Source organism: Equus caballus, chromosome 10, assembly GCF_041296265.1.
Source record: "Equus caballus isolate H_3958 breed thoroughbred chromosome 10, TB-T2T, whole genome shotgun sequence".
Taxonomy (NCBI): Eukaryota; Metazoa; Chordata; class Mammalia; order Perissodactyla; family Equidae; genus Equus; species Equus caballus.
This window is the reverse complement of record NC_091693.1, coordinates 17702546-17724486: the sequence shown is the minus strand read 5'-3', so window position 1 is coordinate 17724486 and position 21941 is coordinate 17702546. Positions and strand designations below refer to the sequence as shown.

Below are 21941 nucleotides of genomic sequence, written 5' to 3'. Positions count from 1 at the left end.
GATCACGGTTTCTAATAACCATTCCCTACGCAGAGAAACATTTCTCCTTGGAGAAATGACTGATTTCAAAGCTGGGGCAGGGAGAGTACACGAGCAGCCTGGAACATCTTACTGTGCCTGAAACAAGGAAGTGCTCAAAGAATGATGGGGACTCGTCACGAGGACACAGGAGTCAACTTAAAGGACCTCCCCCTGGTCAAATCTGGAACAATTTAAGGGTAAAAATAAATAATCATCGATTACAGTACTTTAAATAAACCAGAATCCATTAGTCCATAGACCTAAAATTAACTAATTAATAAGATTTGATGAGGAATGGGATGTTTACATATTTTCAAAGTACCTCTCCACAAAATACATATTAGTCACAGAGGGAAAAGAGGAATTGCTCTTAAAGGCGAAGTCTAGCAGACATAATCTTACCCAAATGATCAAAGTCAACATTACCAGTAAAGGGGCAGATGGAAACCATGTATCAGATCACAGGATGAGATGAGAAGCACCCATGCCATAATATTTTTGCCGAAGATGTGTAGCTGGAATCTAATCACAAGGGAACATCAGACGGACCCAAATTAAGGGATGTTTTACAAAATAGTTGCTTTGTTATCTTCAAAAGTGTCGCGAAAATCTAGACGCAGGCATGATGCTGAACCGGATCCTTTTGCCATTTACAGACATGACTGGAACAAGTGGTCAAACCTGAATGGGGTCTGAGGCTTTGACGGCAGTGATGCATCCATGTGAATTTCCTGACTGACAGTTGGTTTGTGATTAGAGAGAATGTCTTGTTGGAGAAAATGCAGCCTGACATATTTGGGAGTGATGGATGGGGCTTCATGTTGGCACCTTATTCTCAAATGCTTCTCAGTTCTAGCTACTTTGACTAAGTTTAAGATGGTGTGTGTGAGTGTATCAGTGATTTCAAACTTATAAAGGTGTGTCTCTCTTCCTTTCTTCTCTCCAAATACACACACACAGACACCCCCCCCGCCCCCCGGATACTTAAAGAAGAAAAGAGAAAGAAGACAACAATGGTATAATGGAGGAGGCTAGGTGAGCCAAGACCTACCAGCTCCCAGGCACTTTACACAGCTTGCTAAGGACCACAATGGTTTGACAGGTCAAAGTTCCAATTGCTAGTGAAGATAAAACACTCATGGTTTTTAAGGTAGCGTTCTGCCTCCCCATAATCACTCCTTTGAGGTTTGCAGCCATTTGTAAAAGCTAGTATACAAGATGTTGATACTGCCCTCAAATCTTTTGGTCAAGGGGTTTGTTTGACCTCAAAAGCTAAGTCACATAGTCAGCCTGGTGACATTTAGTGCCTGGTACAGACTGCCAAACTCTTCTGAACAAGTCTTACAACACAGATCAAACCATCTACACCATGGTCTGAGAATGCCACTAGAATGAGGAAACAAAGTCTCATCAGGTTTCAAAAACTACCCAGATCCTAATTGAGAACTTCTGTAGTTTGCCTGGCTAGGAGCAGCGCCAAGAATCTACTGATTTGCTAGGCCACTATACGGCAAATGAGGAAAAAAAAAGTTGTGTTTTAGAGTCTCAGTTGCAGGCAGGCCCACCTCTAACACTTTCAGGGCCTGGGGCGAGAGTACAAATGAAAACCCATACTGCATGTCTACATACTTAGTTATAAATCCCACTAACAAGCTATTAAATAAAATGTACTGTATTCTTCTGCCTGGAGAAATACACCTTATCATAATCAGCTAGAAGACCAGATTCAAACCTGGGATTCTCACCCTCCTTGGGAGTTCTGTGCCTGAACGAGCTGCACTGGGAAGGCTGCCCCCAGCCTTTCCCCCATCTCTTCCCCCTCCGGATCTGGGCCACAATGCCGGGGGCTTTGCACTGGAGGGTGGCCACCTGCCCCTCAGGCCTAGGCACGCAGACATGGTGGTGAGGTCTGTACTCTGCAGGCAGATTAGGGAAGCAGCCCGCAAACGCCTGGGAAGGAAGCCCAGGGTGGTCCGGGCAGGAGATTCTGAGGGTCCCCAGTATCCAGAACATGGTCTAGAACAGCGGGAACCACAGACTCCAGGTGGACACATCTTGATCCCACAGAATCCTCACCCTGAGGGAAACAGCTGGAAGGCGGCCGCGGTGGGAGCTTCTGCAGCACTGGGGCCAAGGACAGAGGCCCCTTCTCCTCCCCAGTCTACGGGCAGAACTATGCCCACTTCTCCCACTTGTGACTTTCGGTAATGAATCTGCCTCTCTCGGGCCTGTCTGGGGCAAACAACTTTTAGGGATGTTTCCTGGTGTCTGGGGAGGAGGCCCCTAGTGGCCTTGTCTGTCATATGTACTAGCCCTGCAGCCACAGAGGACAGAACCAGAGGTGGGCAGGCAGCCCAAGCCAGACCAGTCAGACCCTTTCCCCTGGGAATTGAGGCTTTAAAAGTTTGGACACAGAGACACTGATGGCAGGGCTCTAAAGAGAAAGGCCAAATTCCTGCTGCCCTGGTCTTTATCCTCCTCAGATGGCAGCAGTTACACAATGCTTCCTGTGCCACTCCAGCCTGCCTCCAATTAATGCCCCTTTTTTGTTCAAACCACCCAAAGTCTACTATCGTGGCTCATCACCACCACAGATAAGACTTCACCGAGTCGCTCAGCTGTAGTAGGACACATGCAGAAGGTGGACCTGCCCTACCCACCTCACTGGCATTGGACTGACGAAGAGAAAGCACACCCGACAGTGCTCTCAGGGAATGAAGGGTCGGTCAGCCAGCAGGGCCTGCCAGGAGCAGCGTCCACCACGCACTGAGCGGACCCACTAGAACCGGGCGCTCTCACGGCCCGTGCACCCTCCCACTTCTCCACGCCCTCGGCTCACAGACCCCTCCGCCTAGAAGGCCCAACCACTCCCCTCCACTGGCCATTTCCTTCCCTGCCCATTCTGGGCCTGAAGAATCACACTCTGATAGGCTAGTCAAGACGACTAACAAGCCCCCTGACACTGTCAGTGGACCGCCTCCTCAAACGGGCATCAGCTTCCTGTGGCAGGGACTACAGCGAAAGGCACAGCGCTGAAAAGACCAGATTTTCAACAAATAATACCCACGAGCTGACAGGATCCAACCTGATTTTCATTTGCCAAAATGCCCAACAATAAATATAAAAGATGAACTCTGCACAGTCTAGCAGCCACCGAATTACAGGGCCATGCCGAGCCCTTTAAAATAGTGGGAAACTGCAATCCCGTCAGTCCAGCAGGGGCCTGGTTCAACGGACGACAGCAGGGCAAAACGAGGGAGCCCTAGAGAGCCACTCAGTCACGCCCCTCAAGGTCGACACAAGATCTGGGCCGTGCTTATGAAGCACACGGAGCAAAAAAAGCCAAAGACAATACACAAACACATCACATACGTCTGGTCACCATATATGTCTTCCATGCTTTCAAGTATACTAATTAGTACTCCAATTTTATCACGTGTGTGTCTAGAAAAGATACCGACAGCAGCATTAGAGTCATTCCTGCCTAGCAGGGTTCACGTTTTCTCAGCTGGTTCTGTATTTTCCAGAGCTGGGACCGTGGACCTATCTTACTCTTCAAACCAGGCTCAACACCTCTAACGAGTGACACAGCTCTGGGCGTAAAGCGGCACCCACATCACAAGTGAAGCCACCCCCAGAACCACTGATTCCTGAGTCCACCTTCCACACATACTCGGGGAGGCTCGCGTTTTCAAAGCACTCTAACAAATGACAGCCACAGCCCGGGACAGTTTTCACACCCAGCACTGGGGCAAGAGCCTGAAGGCACCAAATGTCACCGGTACACACCGCTGGTTTGGGAATGCAAATTGATATAACTACTTGAGAGATTTTAGCAGGGCCCGGTCAGGTTGTCGACAGATGCTCACAGCCCAGTGTTCCTCCTAAGTACACACCCTGGGGAGGTCACACTGTACCCAAGGAGGCCATCCACACACACCCCACCGCCTGCAGCACAGTCTCTAACAGCAGAGACTTACAGACCTAAACGCCCATCAACAGAGCAACAGACAAATATTCTACAGCCAAAAAAAAAGACTGCCCAGCAGTGCTGTCCAAGAGAAGCTGCTGTGAGGATGGAAACGTTCTCCATCTATGCTCTGCAACACGAGTGCCAAGAGCCACATGTGGTTAGTAACATCTGAAACGTCACGAGACTGAAGAACTGAATTTTCTGTTTTATTTCGTTTTAATTAATCTTACTTTAAATAGCCACACGTGGCTAGTGGCGACCATAACGGACAGCGAAGCCCTAGAACCAGATATGAACACAAGGCTGCTCTTAGACAGCCGCGGCCGCACACACACAACATGAAACCCATGTTTAAGAAGTGCAAAAGCACACCAAACAGCTCTATAATGCTCGGAAATACACACACGCATAGTAAGAAGAAATGGACAGGAACGAGAACCACCACTGAGGGTGTGGTTACTGAAGCTGGGGAGGGACAGCCAGGGGGCCTCGACCACACCGGGCATCATGTTTTATGCTCCAAACTGGTTGGTGGGCACATGGTGGCTAGCTATATTTTTCTTTTTCTTCCTTTTTTGAAGATCAGCACCTAAGCTAACCTCTGTTGCCAATCTTTTTCTTTCTCCTCCCCAAAGTTCCCCCAAGTACACAGTTGTATATTCTCGTTGTGGGTCCTTCTGGTTGTGCTATGTAGGACACCACCTCAGCACGGCTTGATGAACGGTGTCATGTCCACCCCCAGGATCTGAACCAGCAAAAGCCTGGGCCGCCGAAGCAGAGGGCACAAACCCAACCACTTGCCACGGGACCAGCCCCGCAGCTGTAATTTTCTTCATGGATACCTGTAACATCACACAGTAAGTTTTATTCCACTGTTGAGATTTACAAACAAGTGATAAGACACCACGCCCAGCAGGGCTTTACCCGTCCCTCCCAGGGTACCTTACTAAATCCACACAAACGTACCAGCAGCCCTGGAGAGAAGACAGAGAAGGAACACACAGATCGGTACAACAGTACTAGAAATGGTGGGTTTTAAGTTGGATAGTGTTTGCTTTACGGTTATGTTCTGTAACTTGCATTGATGTCACACCATTTTTGTCTATCAAATATCACAATAGAAAAAAACAGAGTGGATTGTGCTGCGATGCTGGGAGGGACCCTGTTCCCTCATCCCTAGAGCCTAGAAACATTTCCCCTGTGGGACAAGGCACCACCGGTACCCACCCCACACTCCACAACTGTCTGCCTGGAAAACCTGCTGCCAGCAGGCCCCCAAACTCCACAATCTGCACCCTGCATCTCCCCCTCTCTCCCCTTACCAAGGGAGTCTGACAACCAGAAGGGTTTTTTGGTTTTTTTTTTTTGAGGAAGATTAGCCCTGAGCTAACATCTGCTCCCAATCCTCCTCTTTTTGCTGAGGAAGACTGGCCCTGAGCTAACATCCGTGCCCATCTTCCTCTACTTTATATGTGGGATGCCTACCACAGCATGGCGTGCCAAGCGGTGCCATGTCCCCACCCGGGATCCGAACCGGTGAACCCTAGGCTGCCGAGAAGCGGAACATGCACACTTAACCACTGCGCCACCAGGCCAGCCCCCCAGCAGGGTTTTGAACCTCTCTGGCTTGAAAGTCGTGGTCTAGGCAAGCCAACGACTGACTTCTAAATATTCCAGGCCAAGTCCTTGTCCTCTTTGGAATTCTGTTCTCTCAGCTCAGCCTAAATAACCTAAACTATGAGAACTAATGTACTACAAGGTTAATCCGTTTAGTTGGTCACAAAGGAAGTTAACTTGAGAATTCTTTCTTAAACCTACAGTAATCTCCTCCAGAGTTGTCACACTATGGTGCAGGCACAGCCACAACTACACTGCCCGGATGTTTCCTGATGGGACTGGGAACAAAAGCGACCTGCCCTTAGGGAACTGAACTCCCACAGGAGAGGCTCGACAAGCAGTCTGAAGTGCACTGAGCACTACAAGCCAGGCCGACCCACACACGAGGGGGGGACTGCGCCGGCAGTCATCAGGAATGTCTCATTAAGGATGGTGTGAGAGGAGGATGAGACAGTTGTCAACAAACTGCTCAGAAAGGGGGAATCAAAACAATGAATCACTACTCAACTGTGGAATTTCACAACTAATTCATGAAAAGCGTATTAAGAGTGCCCGAATTAGTCACCTACTATTTCAGAAGCGGAGGTAAAATTAAGCCTGTATTTCTCCGCATGCCATGAACAAATCCTACTTGATGTTTAATTTTTAAGACCTATTCCAGAGAGTAACCACCATCAGGCATCATGTCTGGCAGCCCCTAACAATAAAGAAATGTGAGCGGCAACATGGGAGTGTGACAGTGGCCTTTTATCCTAAAAGTTTTTCTGGAATGATCCCAATTTTCACATATTTTATCCTGCCATCCTCATAAAACTTCAAACTAGCCTAGAAACTTCAAGGGGATTCAGCTGGTAAGTCCAGGGCGAGCCCGCGCCCTTAGCCCCTCTCTGTGCTCCCCCATCCATTCCTGCTCACATAGCCGTGGGATGTCGGGCAGGTCATTTAACTTCTCTTAGCTGCGGCGTCAGGTGCAAACGGAGACGACAGGACTGGGTGTGCTTCCCTGCACCCAATACAGTGCCTTGCACACAGTAGGCACTTTAAATTCCTACAGAAAGAGGTGGCTGTTTTGGAGTGAGGGATGCCAGAGTCCCTCTGTCCCACATCATGCTGTCGGTGGGTCCTACTCCCCGTGACTGAGCGCTGGTCCAGGCTGCGGGGCTTGGCAAACTGTTCTTCACATGCCAACTCTAACCCTTCTACTATGAACCTTCTGGACACTGCCCCATCACAAAACCATAGCTCTCTCCTTTATCTACTGGGCATTCAGTTTGTGCCCAAGACCCGATCCGATCAAATGTCTCATGACTTCTACTGGACGCCAAATGAAGCAAACAAACGAGTGAGCACTATCCGTGGCCTAGGCATTTTCCCACTGCCTTATTTACCGCACACGTGCTAGAAAGGCTCAGCGTCTTCCTAGACGGTGTGAAAACCACAAGCTCTGTTTTCCTCTTTGTTTGTAAAGTTTCTAATTTAGGAGCACAATGTGTACCTTGAAGCAAAAGCGGCTTTACAACATTTGGTTGAACCTAAGGAAAGGGGGGAGGGGAAGGGAACCCTGACCAGAAACCTTTCACAGGAAACAGGAAGTGGCTGCTTCCCCACCCCCATCCTGCGCTCTGAGCATAACCCAACCAGTTATTCTGGACAATTTAGGCGAAAGGGCAGAATCTGAACCAAGAAACTGAGCTGGAAGAAAACCCCGCAATCAGGGAGGAGTCTGCCAAAATGGAGGCCACCTGCTACTGCAAGGTGGCAAAGCCATGGCCCGATCCCAGGTCAGCCCAGCCCTTGCCCAGCGCTCTTGGCGAGGCCACACAAAGACAAGGTTTGGAATCCCAGGGACTGTCATCAGGAATGCACTAAATGCCTCGCAACCTCAAGGGCTCGGGGTTGGAATCCGAGCCTGAATTGTCCCAGCGAAACAGCTGACTAACAATGTCAGCTGGGGAATATTTTGATACCTTCGAACTGGGCCCCACGTAGGAAGAGGCCGCACAGCGCGCTCTGTGAGTGCAGAGCCCCAGGAATGGTACGCGAGGCCGCCGAGAGCCTGCCCGGGCTGCCCACATTCTCCTCATAGCTAGCTAAAGTGGCTCCCGAAGAGGCTTCCAGATCTGCCCCAGCGGGTACCACGGAATTGACTCCCGGGGGCCTTCCAGCTGGGAAGGGCCCACAAAGCTAGGGCTCTCCCCATTTGAATGTGAAAGACCCGCCTCCATCCAGAAGCCCTTAAGCTATAAACCCTTCACACCAAGGCCAAGTGTCACACTTGTAAGAGGGTGTGATTTATAAATTGACAGCACCCACAAAGCTGCTTTTGTACTCCTCCGTTAGTTAACAATTTATCTCCCCCTCCAAACTCATGGGACTATTCAGATAAAGCCTGACTGGGCCTCAGAAAGAAAGAAAGAACTGAAGAAAGAAAGAAAGGGCCCAAGTTTTGGCCAAAACACCAATGCTCACTCTGGATAATTATAGTCCTGTGAATAGACACTAAAATTAGGGCTTAATAATTCCTCTGTATCACACTCACAGCATCAAACTATTCCAATACAAACATAAAGAGCAAGAAAAAGAAAATCCCCAAGGCAGCCTCGCTGGAAACTGGGAGAGTTCCACTTCGGCGGTTTTCTGCAGCCTCTTTTGTGGTTTCTGCACTCTCAGAATCCCCCCTCAGAGCAATCTAACTCGGCGCTCTGACCAGCTGTTTTTCTTTCTCGACATTTAAATCTACAAAGCGAAGAGTAAATACGGGCTTGGTCATGTCTTTCCTCTCAGTTCAACAAAACCAACTCTGGCCACTTCATCTTGTTTTCGCCATCGCCTGATTCCCTTCTCAGATTCCAACCAGCCACGGAAGCACGGTTGCTCATTCCCACCCCACTCCTCTTCCTACAAAATGAACTGAAATGACTGCACCGAGTCCAGGAGAGTCTAAGCCCCTAACATAAACTATGGTGAAAAAAATATATATATATATACACCTGGTAACACTCGTCAACACTGAGGCCTTTCTTTCTTAAAAGGTTATTTGGTGGAAAAAGAACCCCAAAAACTTTACTTTAAAGGAGCAAAACAAAAGCAAGTCAAGTTTAAACTGTCTCTCGTCCCACTTAGGACCGTACTCAATTAAACTGTCTATCAATCTGAAAAAGAGTTGTTTTGTACAGAGTCAAGGCCTTGGCCCAAAAGCCGTCTCCCACCGGAGGTCCACATCAGAGGCCCGCAGAGCCAAGAAGCCCTGCAGGCACGTCCTCTTCAGCCTCCAGAGGGCTGACGGGAACAAGCGCTCAGAGCAAGCTGAGTAGGTTGCCAAAATGAAAAAGTTTGGGGGACCCAGCCCGGTGGCATAGTGGTAAAGTTCACACACTTCGCTTCAGTGGCCTGGGGTTTGCGGGTTCAGATCCTGGACATGGACGTCTTCCTCACTTAAAACAAATGAATTAAAAAAAAATAAGGGGCCTGCCCAATGGCGCAGCAGTTAAGTTCGCACGTTCTGCTTCGGCAGCCCGGCGTTTGCCAGTTCGGATCCTGGGTGCAGACCTACACAGCACTTGTCAAGCCATGCTGTGGCAGGTGTCCCATGTAGAAAGTAGAGGAAGATGGGCACAGATGTTAGCTCAGGGCCAGTCTTCCTCAACAAAAAAGAGGAGGATTGGCAGCAAATGTTAGCTCAGGGCTAATCTTCCTCAAAAAAAAAAAAAGGGGTAAGAAAGAAAAAGTTTGGGATACAGCATGTTAAAAATATCTACATTTCTGACTCTCTTGACACATCTGGCATCACTGGGTCCACACTCCCTTGTGACAACAGCTGGCTGGCACTAAGCAGCAGCCGCCCCCCTTTAAATGGGACAAGCACTGGCCCCGTCTGTCCAGAGCCCTCCCTTTAAGACTACATGCTTGCTTCCCTTGCTTGCACCCGTAACTGCCTGTCCCCTACAAGGTCCCGGGGTTCCTGACGCTCGATGCCCCCACACACAGGACACATACCTTTTTGACCATAGTTGTCTCCGACGAGTCCAGTTTTGCTCTCTTGGTATCAGGTCCATCTTCTACTCCTTGGCTAACCTTGGCAACCTTCGTTTTCTCCCTAGAGGGTGACAAGGGGATGGAATCGAGTTCTACCCTCTGAATCAGGCCATTAGAACAAAAAGTGCATCCCCAGCCACAGAATAGGATGGTGGTTACGAGCAAAAGCTTTGGAGTCAGAGAGATCTGGGTTGAAATCCCAGCTCGGCCATGGACTATCTGGTAAATCAGCTATCCACTGTGCGGGAGTAAGAGTCTCTGACGGGATTTTCATAAGGAGAGAAGGAACAAATTGCTGAGCACACTGCCCAGAACACAGGGAGCTCTCACCAAACCCCATACATTTCACTCGAACCACGAAACAGAGCCAACTTACTTCCTCCCCCTGCCACAGAGAGCTCACCGTGCAACAACCCGGCCTGCTTTTCTCTACCATGACTTCTTTATCCATTTCTAATGTGCCCAAAGAACTAGATTCTCTTAAAGCCAGAAAGCACTGAAATTATGAGCGATCTTAACCATGTTTGTCCTTCCCCCATCTTGATTTTACAGTCAAGAAACTTGCAGACTGGAGAAATTTCAGTGACTTGCCTGAGAAGCTGAAGAGAAGAAAGCAGTTCTTGTCTCTTGGTAGGAAGCTTGCCCTACTACACAGGGTCTCTACCTCTCATTAACAACGGGGGTGTTCAGAAATCACAGCCAAACGCCAACTCAGATAATTTACAATATTGGTATCATCTGCCATCTCTCATCTAGAAGCTCTCAGTTTAAAACACCGCAGGTCCCATCGTGTGAGAACTGCCACGGTCTGCAACCTCAGCGTTCAAGAGGCGAGGGTAAGGTCTGTCTGTTCTAGCAGAGCGGTCTCTGGACCTTGGAGCTTCTCCGAGGTAGACCTGGGCTGAGCGTGCCTCCGGAGTTGCCCGGCTAACGACTTGTACTCATTTTACTCTCTCTCAGCCTAGAGACACGCAAGCCCAAGCTCAGGAGCAAGTTCACAGTCCAACCAAGCCCTCCCTAACTCGAGAGTGTGGCTTCGCCCCTGATCAGATACCCACGTGCTGGACTTCGATGGCCTTAAGAACTCTGCTTTCTTTTTTTAAATATTATTTTATCGGGGTCATATTGGCTTATATTATTGTGTACATTTCAGATGTAGCTTCGTATATTGCAGTTGCTGTGTAGACTGCATTGTGCTCACCACCAGCAGTCCAGTTTCACCCGTCACCACACACAGATGCCCCTTTACCCGTCTTGCACCCCAGACCCGCTTCCCCTCCGGTAACCAATGATCTGTTCTCCTCATCCATGTGTGTGTTTGTTGATTCTTCATATGAGAACTCTGCTTTCTTTATGCTTTTGACTAGACTATCACTTTGGAAGGCCAGGGCCACATCTCCTGCAATTCTAAACACACTCCATACTCAGTAAGCTGTTAAGGAATTGGTTTCCAAGCGTTCCAGGCATTACAATAAACACTTTCCGTAAGTGCTTCACTTCCTCCCAGTGCCCATGCCTACATTTTGTAAATGTCATGCTCTCCCCTTCTCTCCCCAACTCACTCTACGAATTCATGCTCTCCGAGATTGGCAAACGTGTATCCGTGGTAGCCGAAAACATCTCCTGTAAAGAACTTGATGCTATTTTTGTGACAGATCTGGTCAACTTTCACTATGACATCCCTGGAGCAGCAAGTCAGACACACCTGCAGAAAGAAAGAAGTCGGCTGGGTGTGAGTTCTGTGAACTGTGACTCGTGGCCCTGCTGTGTCAGTAAGTCTTAACGGACAGTCTCCCTGGGCCTGCCTAAAGCCGCTTTCAAACCGGCACAACGGGTTCTTTGGATCTCTGGTTAGAAGACAGAAGAAAAGTTGCAGGTTTCAGTGTGTAGAAAACGTAAATTATGACACTGTCACTTTCTGCAACCAAAAAGAAACGTATTTAGTTAGAAAGTAAAAGCCATTCAAATTAGGGGAATTTGTTTCCCCTGATCCATAAACATATATAAACCACATTTCACAGTTTTCATGAAAAGGAAAACACAATAATAACTTAGCGTTATTTCTAAATTATTAAATCTATTACAATCTGAATAAGCTACAGCAAAAAGCAAAACCAGTTTTTTAAATTGACCCAAAGGTCACGTTTAAATACGAGGGCATTTTTCCCCCTTCTTTTGACTGATATGTAAAGATAAAGAAGATAAACAAGTCCTGTCGAGATTATTTTTCCACAGTTTTCGATGTGAAACTTTATCTGAATTTAAGGACAAAAGACAAGGTTACGGACCAGTGACCTTCCATTCAGACCCAGACAATGCCCCAGTGATGCACGCCGGGGAACTATCAACGCTGCTCCCAGGCCTCTGGGTCGTGTTCCAATAAGCTGAGGTATTGGAAATGGCTGTTTTACTGCATAAGACACCATCTTTTTGGGAGAGGCTTTGTGATCAGGGCCAAGGAGACAAATTCTAAATTGCACGCATTTTCTTCTGGACATAGAAAGTTGGAGAAGATATTAAAGGATGTTTTCATTTGATAGAATCTCTCTACTGTTGTCTGGCAGCCAGAATACTGAAATAACACTCAGAGGAATGTGCGTCTCTGGGGTCATTCAAAGGATGCAGTCACCTAGGAAAAATCAAATCTCAAAGGTAGGACAGCCACCACAGCAGAACATGCAATCAACTGACCTAACAGATCCCTGTGGGGTCAAAAGTGACAGTAAAACCTGCGCGGACCAGGCCAGCACAGCCCACAAGGCAGTTATGCTTGCCCTGTGCACCAGCGTCGTGTAAGCAACTGGCCCCACGCTCCAGTTCTAACAAAGCCTCTAATTGCTACAAGTTCAAGAGACACCTAAAATAAACCAAACGTGGGTACTATGGATAAAGAAATGAAGTGAAGACTTACGTCCAAACAGAAAATATTCTAATACCTGGAGTTACAAAATAGAATGAGTTCTTTTCAAAAAAGAGACGAAATGCACAGATGAGCCATCATCCCAAGTCCATATCTGAACAGATGCACATGTGAAACGTAACAGTGTCAAAAACAAACTACCCGCCCCAAATTCTAACCTCTCACGGAATGGGCCTCTCCTTTAAAAAACAAGCAGATCATGTGTGACTATTTCATGGTTATCCAACATTTGGCAAGCTTCTCCAGGGTACAGGGAACCGTGTCTGAAAGGTCACAGACACCGAAACAGAATTTAACTTATCCTTTCACCTTTGCATAGATGTGGCAGTGAAACCAAATGAGGCTGGCTCTGCCTCATTTGGCTTATGACTATAGTGATTTTGTCTCGTTATCCATGGCAACACGGTCAAAGTGGCTGTGTGAAAGAGACAGACACAGACAGACCAAGATCAGGTGTGCTCTTTTTTTAAGACAAAACACAAGCTGTAGTTTGCTATTTCTAACAGAAAAATGATTCTGCTACAGAAATTAATCAGCAACTTGTTAAGTTTTCAGGAGAAAACTTTTGCAATAAAATGTATCACCCTATGTGCAAAGATTCTGGAAGGAAGACAAAACATCAATGATGAAACCTGGTCTAAGGAAACATATGCGCAAAGAAGAAACCAACAGACACAAATCCCAGACGGCCACAGCCGATCCAACGACGTCTTCTACCCACCACCACTCTCTCTCCCCCAGCACGGCAGCGTGCGCACACGGCACGGACGCCACGGCTACGGAAGGCTTCAGCCTGCGAGGCTACACACTAAACCTAAGGAACACAACGGCGTCTAAACAGACTGGGAAAAAGCTCAGAATTTGAGATTCTAACGCTCCAGTGTACCTCATATACAGCCAGTGTTTTAATTTGCTTAATTCCCACGGCAGATTTTTACACGCTCTATGAAACTTACAGCATCAAATTGAGTGAAAAACGCCTCGGGTTTGTTTTCTATATTCTCAGTGTCCACCTTCACATCCACCATGGGGTTGAGATTCTGGGCTCGCTCCAAAGAGGCTTCGGCCCTGTTTCGGCCCACAGACCCAGTACGGATCAGGAACTGCGCTCCGGGGTCTTCTGGAGAAACCTGGGAATAATGTTTTGTTTTTAATACTTGAATTTGGGGAGAAAACAAATCTCAAAGGCAATGCATCTTTCAATTTAAAGGATAATTAAAATACCTACCATCTAATTGTATTACTGTGCTTGCACGTATCTGACTAATGCAGACTCCCTACATTCCCCTGAGGCTTTCAAATAGAGAAATTAACTTTTTTTTTTACTGGGCATTGATGGGTAAAGAGCACCCCCTTGTGTTGATAGAGGAAATTCACTCTGACCAGAAAAGTCCAAGCTCTCTTCTTCTACAGCACTTCAATTTGTAACTGCTAACAAAACGACCTAATTACCAGAGGTGAGAATTTTCCAAACACCTACCATGCGTCCGACTCCAAGCATTCAGAGAGAAACATAGTAGCTTAAAGGATGAAGTCCCCGCCTCCAAGTGGTTAAAAGTCAGACATAATTAAGAATGCTTGAAATGAATTCTTAAATTTAATTAAAACTCAGAAAGGAGGAGAGATGAGTGGGGGCTGGCACAGAGATGATGTCACCGGTAAGGCTGGATGTCAGCAGAGGAGAGCCTCAAAGACTGATAATATAACCACTCGACAGCCCCCAGTAGGATTACAGATTCCATAAGGTTCTCAAAGCATTTCTTCACAACCAAACATCTAACTCCACTGTTAACCTCTACGAAAGACCTCGCCACTTGCACCAAGACTGGGAGCAAGAGAAGTCCTCGCCCCTCCTCTCCTCCCGCCAACTCTCCAGCACACACTCTCCCTCACTGTCTTTCCCCCCGGAAACTGAGCCGGTCCTCCTCCCACCCAAGGCCAATGCTCTCAGGGTATCCTTGAGGCATCCTGTCCTGCTTCTTCAGGGAGTCCGGTACACACCGAGATGCTGTACACCAGAGTGGGGAAGAGCAAGGCTCTGGGATAACTGAGGCAGGATTCAAATCCTGGCTCAACCACTCACTGAGGGACCTTGAGTACGAGGGAATCACGTGAAAACTGAGGATGTTAATACAAACAATGCACTTACTAATCCCTCTGTCAATATTGGTTATTATCTGTTCTCTGCTCCCTTGGCCTCTCAGATCCTAGCTCTTTTCCTCGCTTGCTAGACATTCCAGTCTCTTTATGGGCTCTCTTAGGTGTGTCTGTCCCCAAGATTCCATTCTAGAATCACTCATCTTTTCACTCTGGCTCCATAAACCAACTCAATGCCTCTTTTAGATTCTACCAAAATCTACTGATATTTCTCAAATTGCTCTTCCTGATCTTTTTTTTTTTTCAAAGATTTTATTTTTCCTTTTTCTCCCCAAATCCCCCGGGGACATAGTTGTGTATTTTTTTAGTTGTGGGTCCTTCCAGTTGTGGCACACGGGATGCTGCCCCAGCGCAGTCTGATGAGCAGTGCCATGTCTGCGCCCAGGATTCGAACCAGCGAAACCCTGGGCCACTGAAGTGGAGTGCGTGAACTTAACTCAGCCACGGGGCCGGCCCCCACTGATCTGAGTCTTATATTAAACTAACTGCCCACCCAACATTTCCTCCTAGATATCCCATAGGCCTTTCATATTTGACCTCTCTGATGATGAGTCCACCAACCACCCATGCGGTCACCCGAACCAGCAATCTGGTCTTCACATTCTGGCTATTTCCTTGACGGCAGCCACCTGGTGAGTGGTTAAGCACAAGGGCTCTGCCAGGAGCCAGCCGGCCTGAGTCCTGGTTGTACCACTAACTGCTGGGATCTTGGGTGGACCTGTACTTCACTTCTTTTTCCTCAGTTTTCTTATCTGTAAAATAGGGATGATAATCCCTACCTCTCAACGTCGCTGTGAGGACCAGATGAGAGAACACGACTACCGCTCTTCGAACAGTGTCCAGCCCCTTCAGAAGCATCAGCTGCAAATTCCACGCCCACATACAGCCCTGTCACTTCTACGCCCTCAGTTCTCCCCGGCGTGCTTCTTGCCCTCTTTATCACCAGTGCCATCACCCAGGCCCTCTTCACCTCACGGAACCGACTAGAGCAGTCTTCTGAGGGGCCTTCTACCCTGTATCTTGTGCCACCACTTTACACAGCAGTTAGTGAGCTACAGAAAGCCCAGAGCCGACCAGGTCACCCCTCCCCCATTTGAAACTCTTCCACGAATCCTCACCACCTAACACTAAGTAAAAGCTGACAGCAGGGCTTACTAGCAGGTTCTTCATGACTGGGACCTTACCTGCAACCTGGCCCCGCCCTCCACCACTTTTGCTTTATACTCTAAAAACACGAAATTGCCTGTTATATTCTATTGCTACCACACTGTTCTGCGCCACTGCTAATGTCCCCTGCCTAAAACACAGCCCCTCAACTTGACAAATGTCTACTGATTCTTTAAGACTCGGCTCAGATCAGAATTCCAGAAAACCTTTCGTGTCCCCTATCAGAACCTGAGTCAGGTAGCCTGCTCTGGTTTGAGAAAGACTTGAGAATGGGAACCAAATTCTGTGCATCCCCACTACCCTGCAGACTTCAGGGTGGAGAAGGTGCTCTCAGATGCCTGTTGACGTAAACTATGTGAAAACCTCTAAGGGGGAGGCAGGAACACCTTCATTTATAGATAAGCATTTTAGAGATACAGGAGAGGTTAGGGGCCCTGCCCAGACTGAGCAGATGGGACTGAGCCCAAGGTGCAGGATTCCAAAGCCTGTGCACCACACAGCACTGTCTCCCCGGGATGTTCCCAGTCAGGGAAAAAGCACGAGCCCACGGCAAGGGAGAACCACCCTAGTGTTCACGAACTAGTAAATGTATGAGGTGGGAGTCAGGCCGGAAGGGGGCTGGGACCTGGTTATGTGAAGTCAGTGGTTTTCAACCCTCCCTGACTGCTAGCCTCCCTGAGGAACTATCATTGTTAAGTAACTCCCCAAGCATTCTCCAGTGCAGTCGAGACCAAGAACCACCACGCTAAGCCTTGAAAACCAGTCCAAGGAGATGGGCCTTGCAGTGGCAGGCGGGTGGAAGGCCCCGTCAGTCCTCAAGGTGAGGAACAAGGAATGCCCATGAGCCCATTCACTCCAACACCGGGTGGCCTTCATCCCCGCACTGGGACGGTCACAGAAGCGTAGCACACACTCCTCGGTGCCATATGACCATTCCCCATTCTCAATTCCCCCAACCACGTGAGGAAGCCACCATCCCGTGTGGCTTCATTTTTCCACGCCAGGGGTCTGCAAGCTGAGGAACCATCCATGCGCGGGTCTCCGCTCTTACCCTCTCCCTGCAAACACAGCCTTCCTCCAGAAGGGGCACTCCTGCCTCTAGGGGCACTGTGGCCACTGCGACGTCAAAGCAGCCAGCTCTCTGACCTCAACAGCCTGGCAGCGGGCCTACAGGAATTTTCTTTCCTTAGGAGGTTTTGAATTCAAGTCAAAAATCAATTTGTGACTGTGATATTAAGTGAGCCAAACCACCTTTCTCTTCATGTTGCAGAATTTCCAAAAAATAATTCCAGCTGTTTCTTTTCTTCTGAAACCCCAAACAGGTGAGCTTTTAAAAATTTCATAAACATTTACTTTTGCCCACAAAGCCTATACCACACAGTGTGCTAGTCACTTAGCATGAGACAGGACCCCTGTTCACTGCCTCACAGGAAAGAAAGACAAACAACATCACATGACGACACCACCTTTGAAGCATTTTACCTAAAAAGACACAATTTCTGGAATTTGCTTTAAAATACTGTTAAAAAAAATAGAGGAGAAGATAAATTAAAAAAAAAAAAAGATCGACAAAATATAGGTATCTGTAGAAGCCAGGAAGATGGGGAATCAAATACTGTTCTCTCCATTTTTCTATATATTTGCATTTTTCTATTAAAAAAGAGCAAAATGTCATTGAGGCATGAGAATGTAGTGAAAAAGGCAGTTATTTTCACCGTGGAGAAAAGAGGTCAGAGAAAGCTACATGAGTCGAGCACTATTATTATATTACCAATGAAACATTATATCATATAACTTACTAATTACTGGATGCTTATTACACTAAGCCAATGAGGTCCACACACATTCTCTCTGATCCAGTTTTCCAAAGTAATGTCTGTCAGCCATTGACATCAAGATCTCCTGGGGTGTCTTTTTTTTTTTTAATTAAATTTGTCTTTTAAATGCATGTATTCCTGAGCCTCATCTTAGAACTTCTAAAGCAGCATCGGTGGGGGTGGGGGTGAAGGCCACACCCTAACACAGCCCCTCGGCAATTTTGCTTTTTGACTTATTCAAGTGACTTACAGGCAGAGCGGGGAAGCCACTCCTCTACTTCCCACGGTCACCCTCTCAGTGGGATGTTTGTTAACTCCATTTTCCAGACAAGCGAGCTCAACGAGGAGACGGAGAGCCCCGCTGGTCACCCAGCTCGATGTGGTGGGGCTGAATTCCAAGCTGGTGCCAGCGCCGTCAGTGTCCAACGGCTGTGGCTGCGGTTCCATCCGCGCCAGCCCTCCCCTCCCAGCCCTGAAGGGCAAGGAGGAACTCACCAAACGTCGTAGCGTGACACTGAAGAGGGGCGGTCAGCAAGGAGAGCGAGGAGGGGCTGCACATCTCACCTGTTCGTGGTCCAGCATGGTCAGTCCCTTCACTCCTGCCAGGATGAGGTTCTTGGCAATTTCAGCCCCGAGTCCCTTCATGCCGACAAGAAGCACCCGGGAGGCCCGCAGCCTAGAAGGGAGACATTGTTAACCGGGTAACAGAGAACAGAAGACGCTCGACGAATCACCGAAGACAAAAGACAAAGTAACAGGGAAATAATTCTGGTTTTTTACTAAATGCACTGAAGCATCATGGCCTCAAACCTAGGAAAGAGACAGGCTCCACTCCATCCTGCAGAGAATTCATTCCACAAGTATTTACGGAGCCCCTCCGACGCCAGGCACCTCTCTAAGGGGTGGAAATCCAGCAGTGAATAAGGCAGACATAATCCCTGCCCTCCTGGAGCTTACACTTCGTGAAGGAGGCAAATGAGAGCATGTAAAACGTCAAAAAGTGAAGAAAAATCCAACCTGATATGGATCAAGAATGATAGAGGGTACCATCTTAGACAGGCTGAGCATGAAGGCCTTTCTGAGGAGGAGCCGAGCAAAAATCAAAATGGAACGCAGGACAGACATACAGATATCTGGAGAAGAGCACACCAGGGGGAGAAAGCATCAAGCGCAGAAGCTGCAGGAGCGCCTGCGGGTCCCGGGGCAGGAAGGACAGAGCGGCTGCAGAGCAGTGAGCGCAGGGGAGAGCGGTGTGACAGGGGCTGCAGACAGACCAGGGCCACATCACGAAGGCTCCTCCAGGCACTGGAAGGACTCTGCATTTAAGCCAAGCCTGATGGCAAGCCATCAGGGGGAAGACTGTCGCCGTTAAGGTGAGAGGATGGCGGCTTGGACCAGCAGGACAGCAGGAGAGGTGGTGAGAAGGGGCACTCTGTAGGCTGTGATACAGAAGCTAAAACGTGGCCCCACCAAAGACAGTGTATCTGGGAAGTGTTTGGACCATTCTTCTTTTTTTTTTTTTTTTTTTTTTAAAGATTTTTTATTTTTTCCTTTTTCTCCCCAAAGCCCCCCGGTACATAGTTGTGTATTCTTCGTTGTGGGTTCTTCTAATTGTGGCATGTGGGACGCTGCCTCAGCGTGGTCTGATGAGCAGTGCCATGTCCGCGCCCAGGATTCGAACTAACGAAACACTGGACCGCCTGCAGTGGAGCGCGCGAACTTAACCACTCGGCCACGGGGCCAGCCCCTGGACCATTCTAATTCTAAAGTGACAGAAGACGAGGCTAAAAAAAGCTGCTCCTGGGCTATCCCAGGAAGTCCAGATTTAACTCTGAGGTCAGTGGGAGGCAGCAGACGCCCATATCATCTTATTTGAAATCCCCTGAACCGGAAGTGTTTCAGAATCAGAATTTTTCAGATTTGAAAAAGGAAATAAAGAGTTTCATCATATATTCTGAAACAACCCCATGAGTATCTTTGGGAGCACCCTGTGATTAAACTCATTAATAATTCTGCAGCAAATGTACACTTATTCATACTGACAAGGACTAGTAAGAACTACCAACAGTCTCACATAAATGCAAGTTCCGCTGCCGGCCAGGGAGTTTGCTCTTAACTTACAAAGTCAGTTGATTCTCAACAAGTACCAGTGTGAGGGAGAACTGCCGACACTCTCTTCCAAAAACGGTCCTCATAATCGTGGACACTTGCAGGCATGAGACTAGAAGTCTTTAACGAGAACGGTGCTGATGAGATAGGGTCCTGCACTGGCCCTTGATGTCAGCAGACTCTGGATTTCCTTCGCTGATGTGACCACGGGGCAAAATGGAGGGAGGGGAGAATACTGACAATATTTCCCTCGAAGACAGGTCTGGGTCTCAGCTTCTCCATGACTGCCTTTTTCCTGTGGGGACCTTGCACTGCCAACCACAGGCTAGCAGACACTAGCCTTTCAAGCGACAATTCCACTTCACTAGAATTGGAAGCAATCGGGAAGAGGGCAGAGAATGCACGAGCAAGGTGAAGAACAGAGGTGCTAGTGCTGAGCAGGTCTCAGCACAGATTTACCACCAGGGGGTGGAAGGATAAGCAATGTTTCCAAAGAGAATACGGTGCACATAGCAAACCAGTGACATCGGGAAGGCTGAGCACCGTGCATGTTGCTGTGCGTTCCGGGTCTCTGCGGGCACCGTTAGTCTACGAGTCCTCCCTTCCCCTGGCCCTGACCCTGCCGCAGCTGGAACGCCAGCATCTAAGTTCCCTCTCAGTCTGAGGGACTGGGGACTTCCTTGCGCGGCTGCTCCAGGACCTCGAGGATCCAACTAGAACAGCCTGGCTCTCCTTCAGGAATCTGGATCTTCAAACATTACCAATGGCCTCCTCAAATCTCCAAACCCACTAACTTCTTCGCAGGCTCTGCTCTCCTTTATGTTCTCCAGCAATGGGCACTGCCCACCACTAATGCCCTCCAGGTCTGAAAACTCGGTTTGAATTCAGGCTCTGCCGCTTCCTAACTGGGTGACCTGGACAGGCTGCACAGTCTCTCTGAACTGCCGCTGGTTTGTCTGTAAAATGGGGATACCAATTCTGACTTCCTATCATTTAATCCCCTCAACAAGCTGAAAAAATGTGTGTGTAAAGACACCCAGCATAATCCCTGGCATATAACAGATGCCCGATACATGTTACTTGAACTTACTGAATTTCTCAATCCCCACTGCCTTAATCATAAAAGGGCTCAGGGATGGGCTTAATTCTGATTTTTAAAAAATCTGACAGAGGAAAAAAAAATCTAAAGCTGGCATCTAAAGCCACTCAGGATTGGCTCCCTCTCGCCCTCCCAGCCTCATCTCCTACTACGAGCGGACTACTCGCTCGCCAACACACTTCCGGCTTCCCACCCGCGGACTTTCCAGCACAGCAGCCCGCTCACCTGAAACGCGCTCCCTTCCTCTCCGTGTCTGGTCAAGCCTTTCCCCAGACTTCCCACCCCAACTCAAAGTCCAGGGCCTCAGAAAGTCCCACCCTATGGCGCAGACTCAGGCGAGCACTCCGTCCTCAGAACTCGCAGAGCAGCGCGGCATCTCCAGGCCTCTGACATAAGTCACAGGCAGCCGCGTGGCCTCTCCACGACCCCGCACCCCACAGAGCTCTGCACGCTGACTGCCCGGGAGCTTCTCACGGATCTGCCATCAACACTGAGTGTGCTTACGTGTGTTCAACCCTCAACCAGGCTGGGGGCCCCGAGACTACTGCTCATTCATGGCTCCATTACAGGAAAAGCACTTAAAATAGGCCCCAGCACACGGTCAGCACTTGGAGAATGTCGGCTGGTATCACTCATTCTCCGACGCAGCAATCCCCCTCCTAGGAACCAACCCCACAGAAGTATTCAAGCTGGCACAAAACCACATGCGAATACATTCACAGTGGCAGCGTCCATCCACTTCCCGCCACCTGCACGGCCACCCCTGCTCTGGGCTCCATCGCTTCCCACCTACAATACCGCAGCAGCCTTCCAGCCGGCCTCCCCGCTTCCGCTCTTGCCCCCCAGTCCACTGGCCCTACCTCAGGCAGAGACATTTGAAACCAGATTATGCCGCTCTCCTGCTCCAATCTGTCACAGGTTCCCTGTGCAGCCTCCTGAGCACAAGCCTGCGCGCCGCTCGACTCACCCTGCTCCCTCCCTTGGTAACCTGCCAGCAGCCACGCAGGCCTTCCTGGATCCTAGAAA

General features: G+C 48.7%; 1 protein-coding gene across 2 annotated transcripts in view; it reads right to left on the bottom strand.

Moving 5' to 3' along the window:
- Positions 1 to 21941, bottom strand: part of SAE1 (SUMO1 activating enzyme subunit 1) — a 64659-nt gene that overhangs the window by 34016 nt on the left and 8702 nt on the right. For both annotated transcript variants that reach the window (XM_070223100.1, XM_023649986.2), the window contains exons 2-5: positions 18272 to 18383; positions 13523 to 13696; positions 11209 to 11351; positions 9608 to 9707 (exon numbers count right to left, since the gene is read on the bottom strand). In XM_070223100.1, coding sequence (XP_070079201.1) covers positions 9608 to 9707; positions 11209 to 11351; positions 13523 to 13696; positions 18272 to 18383 — 529 coding nt within the window. The remainder of the gene's footprint in view (positions 1 to 9607; positions 9708 to 11208; positions 11352 to 13522; positions 13697 to 18271; positions 18384 to 21941) is intronic.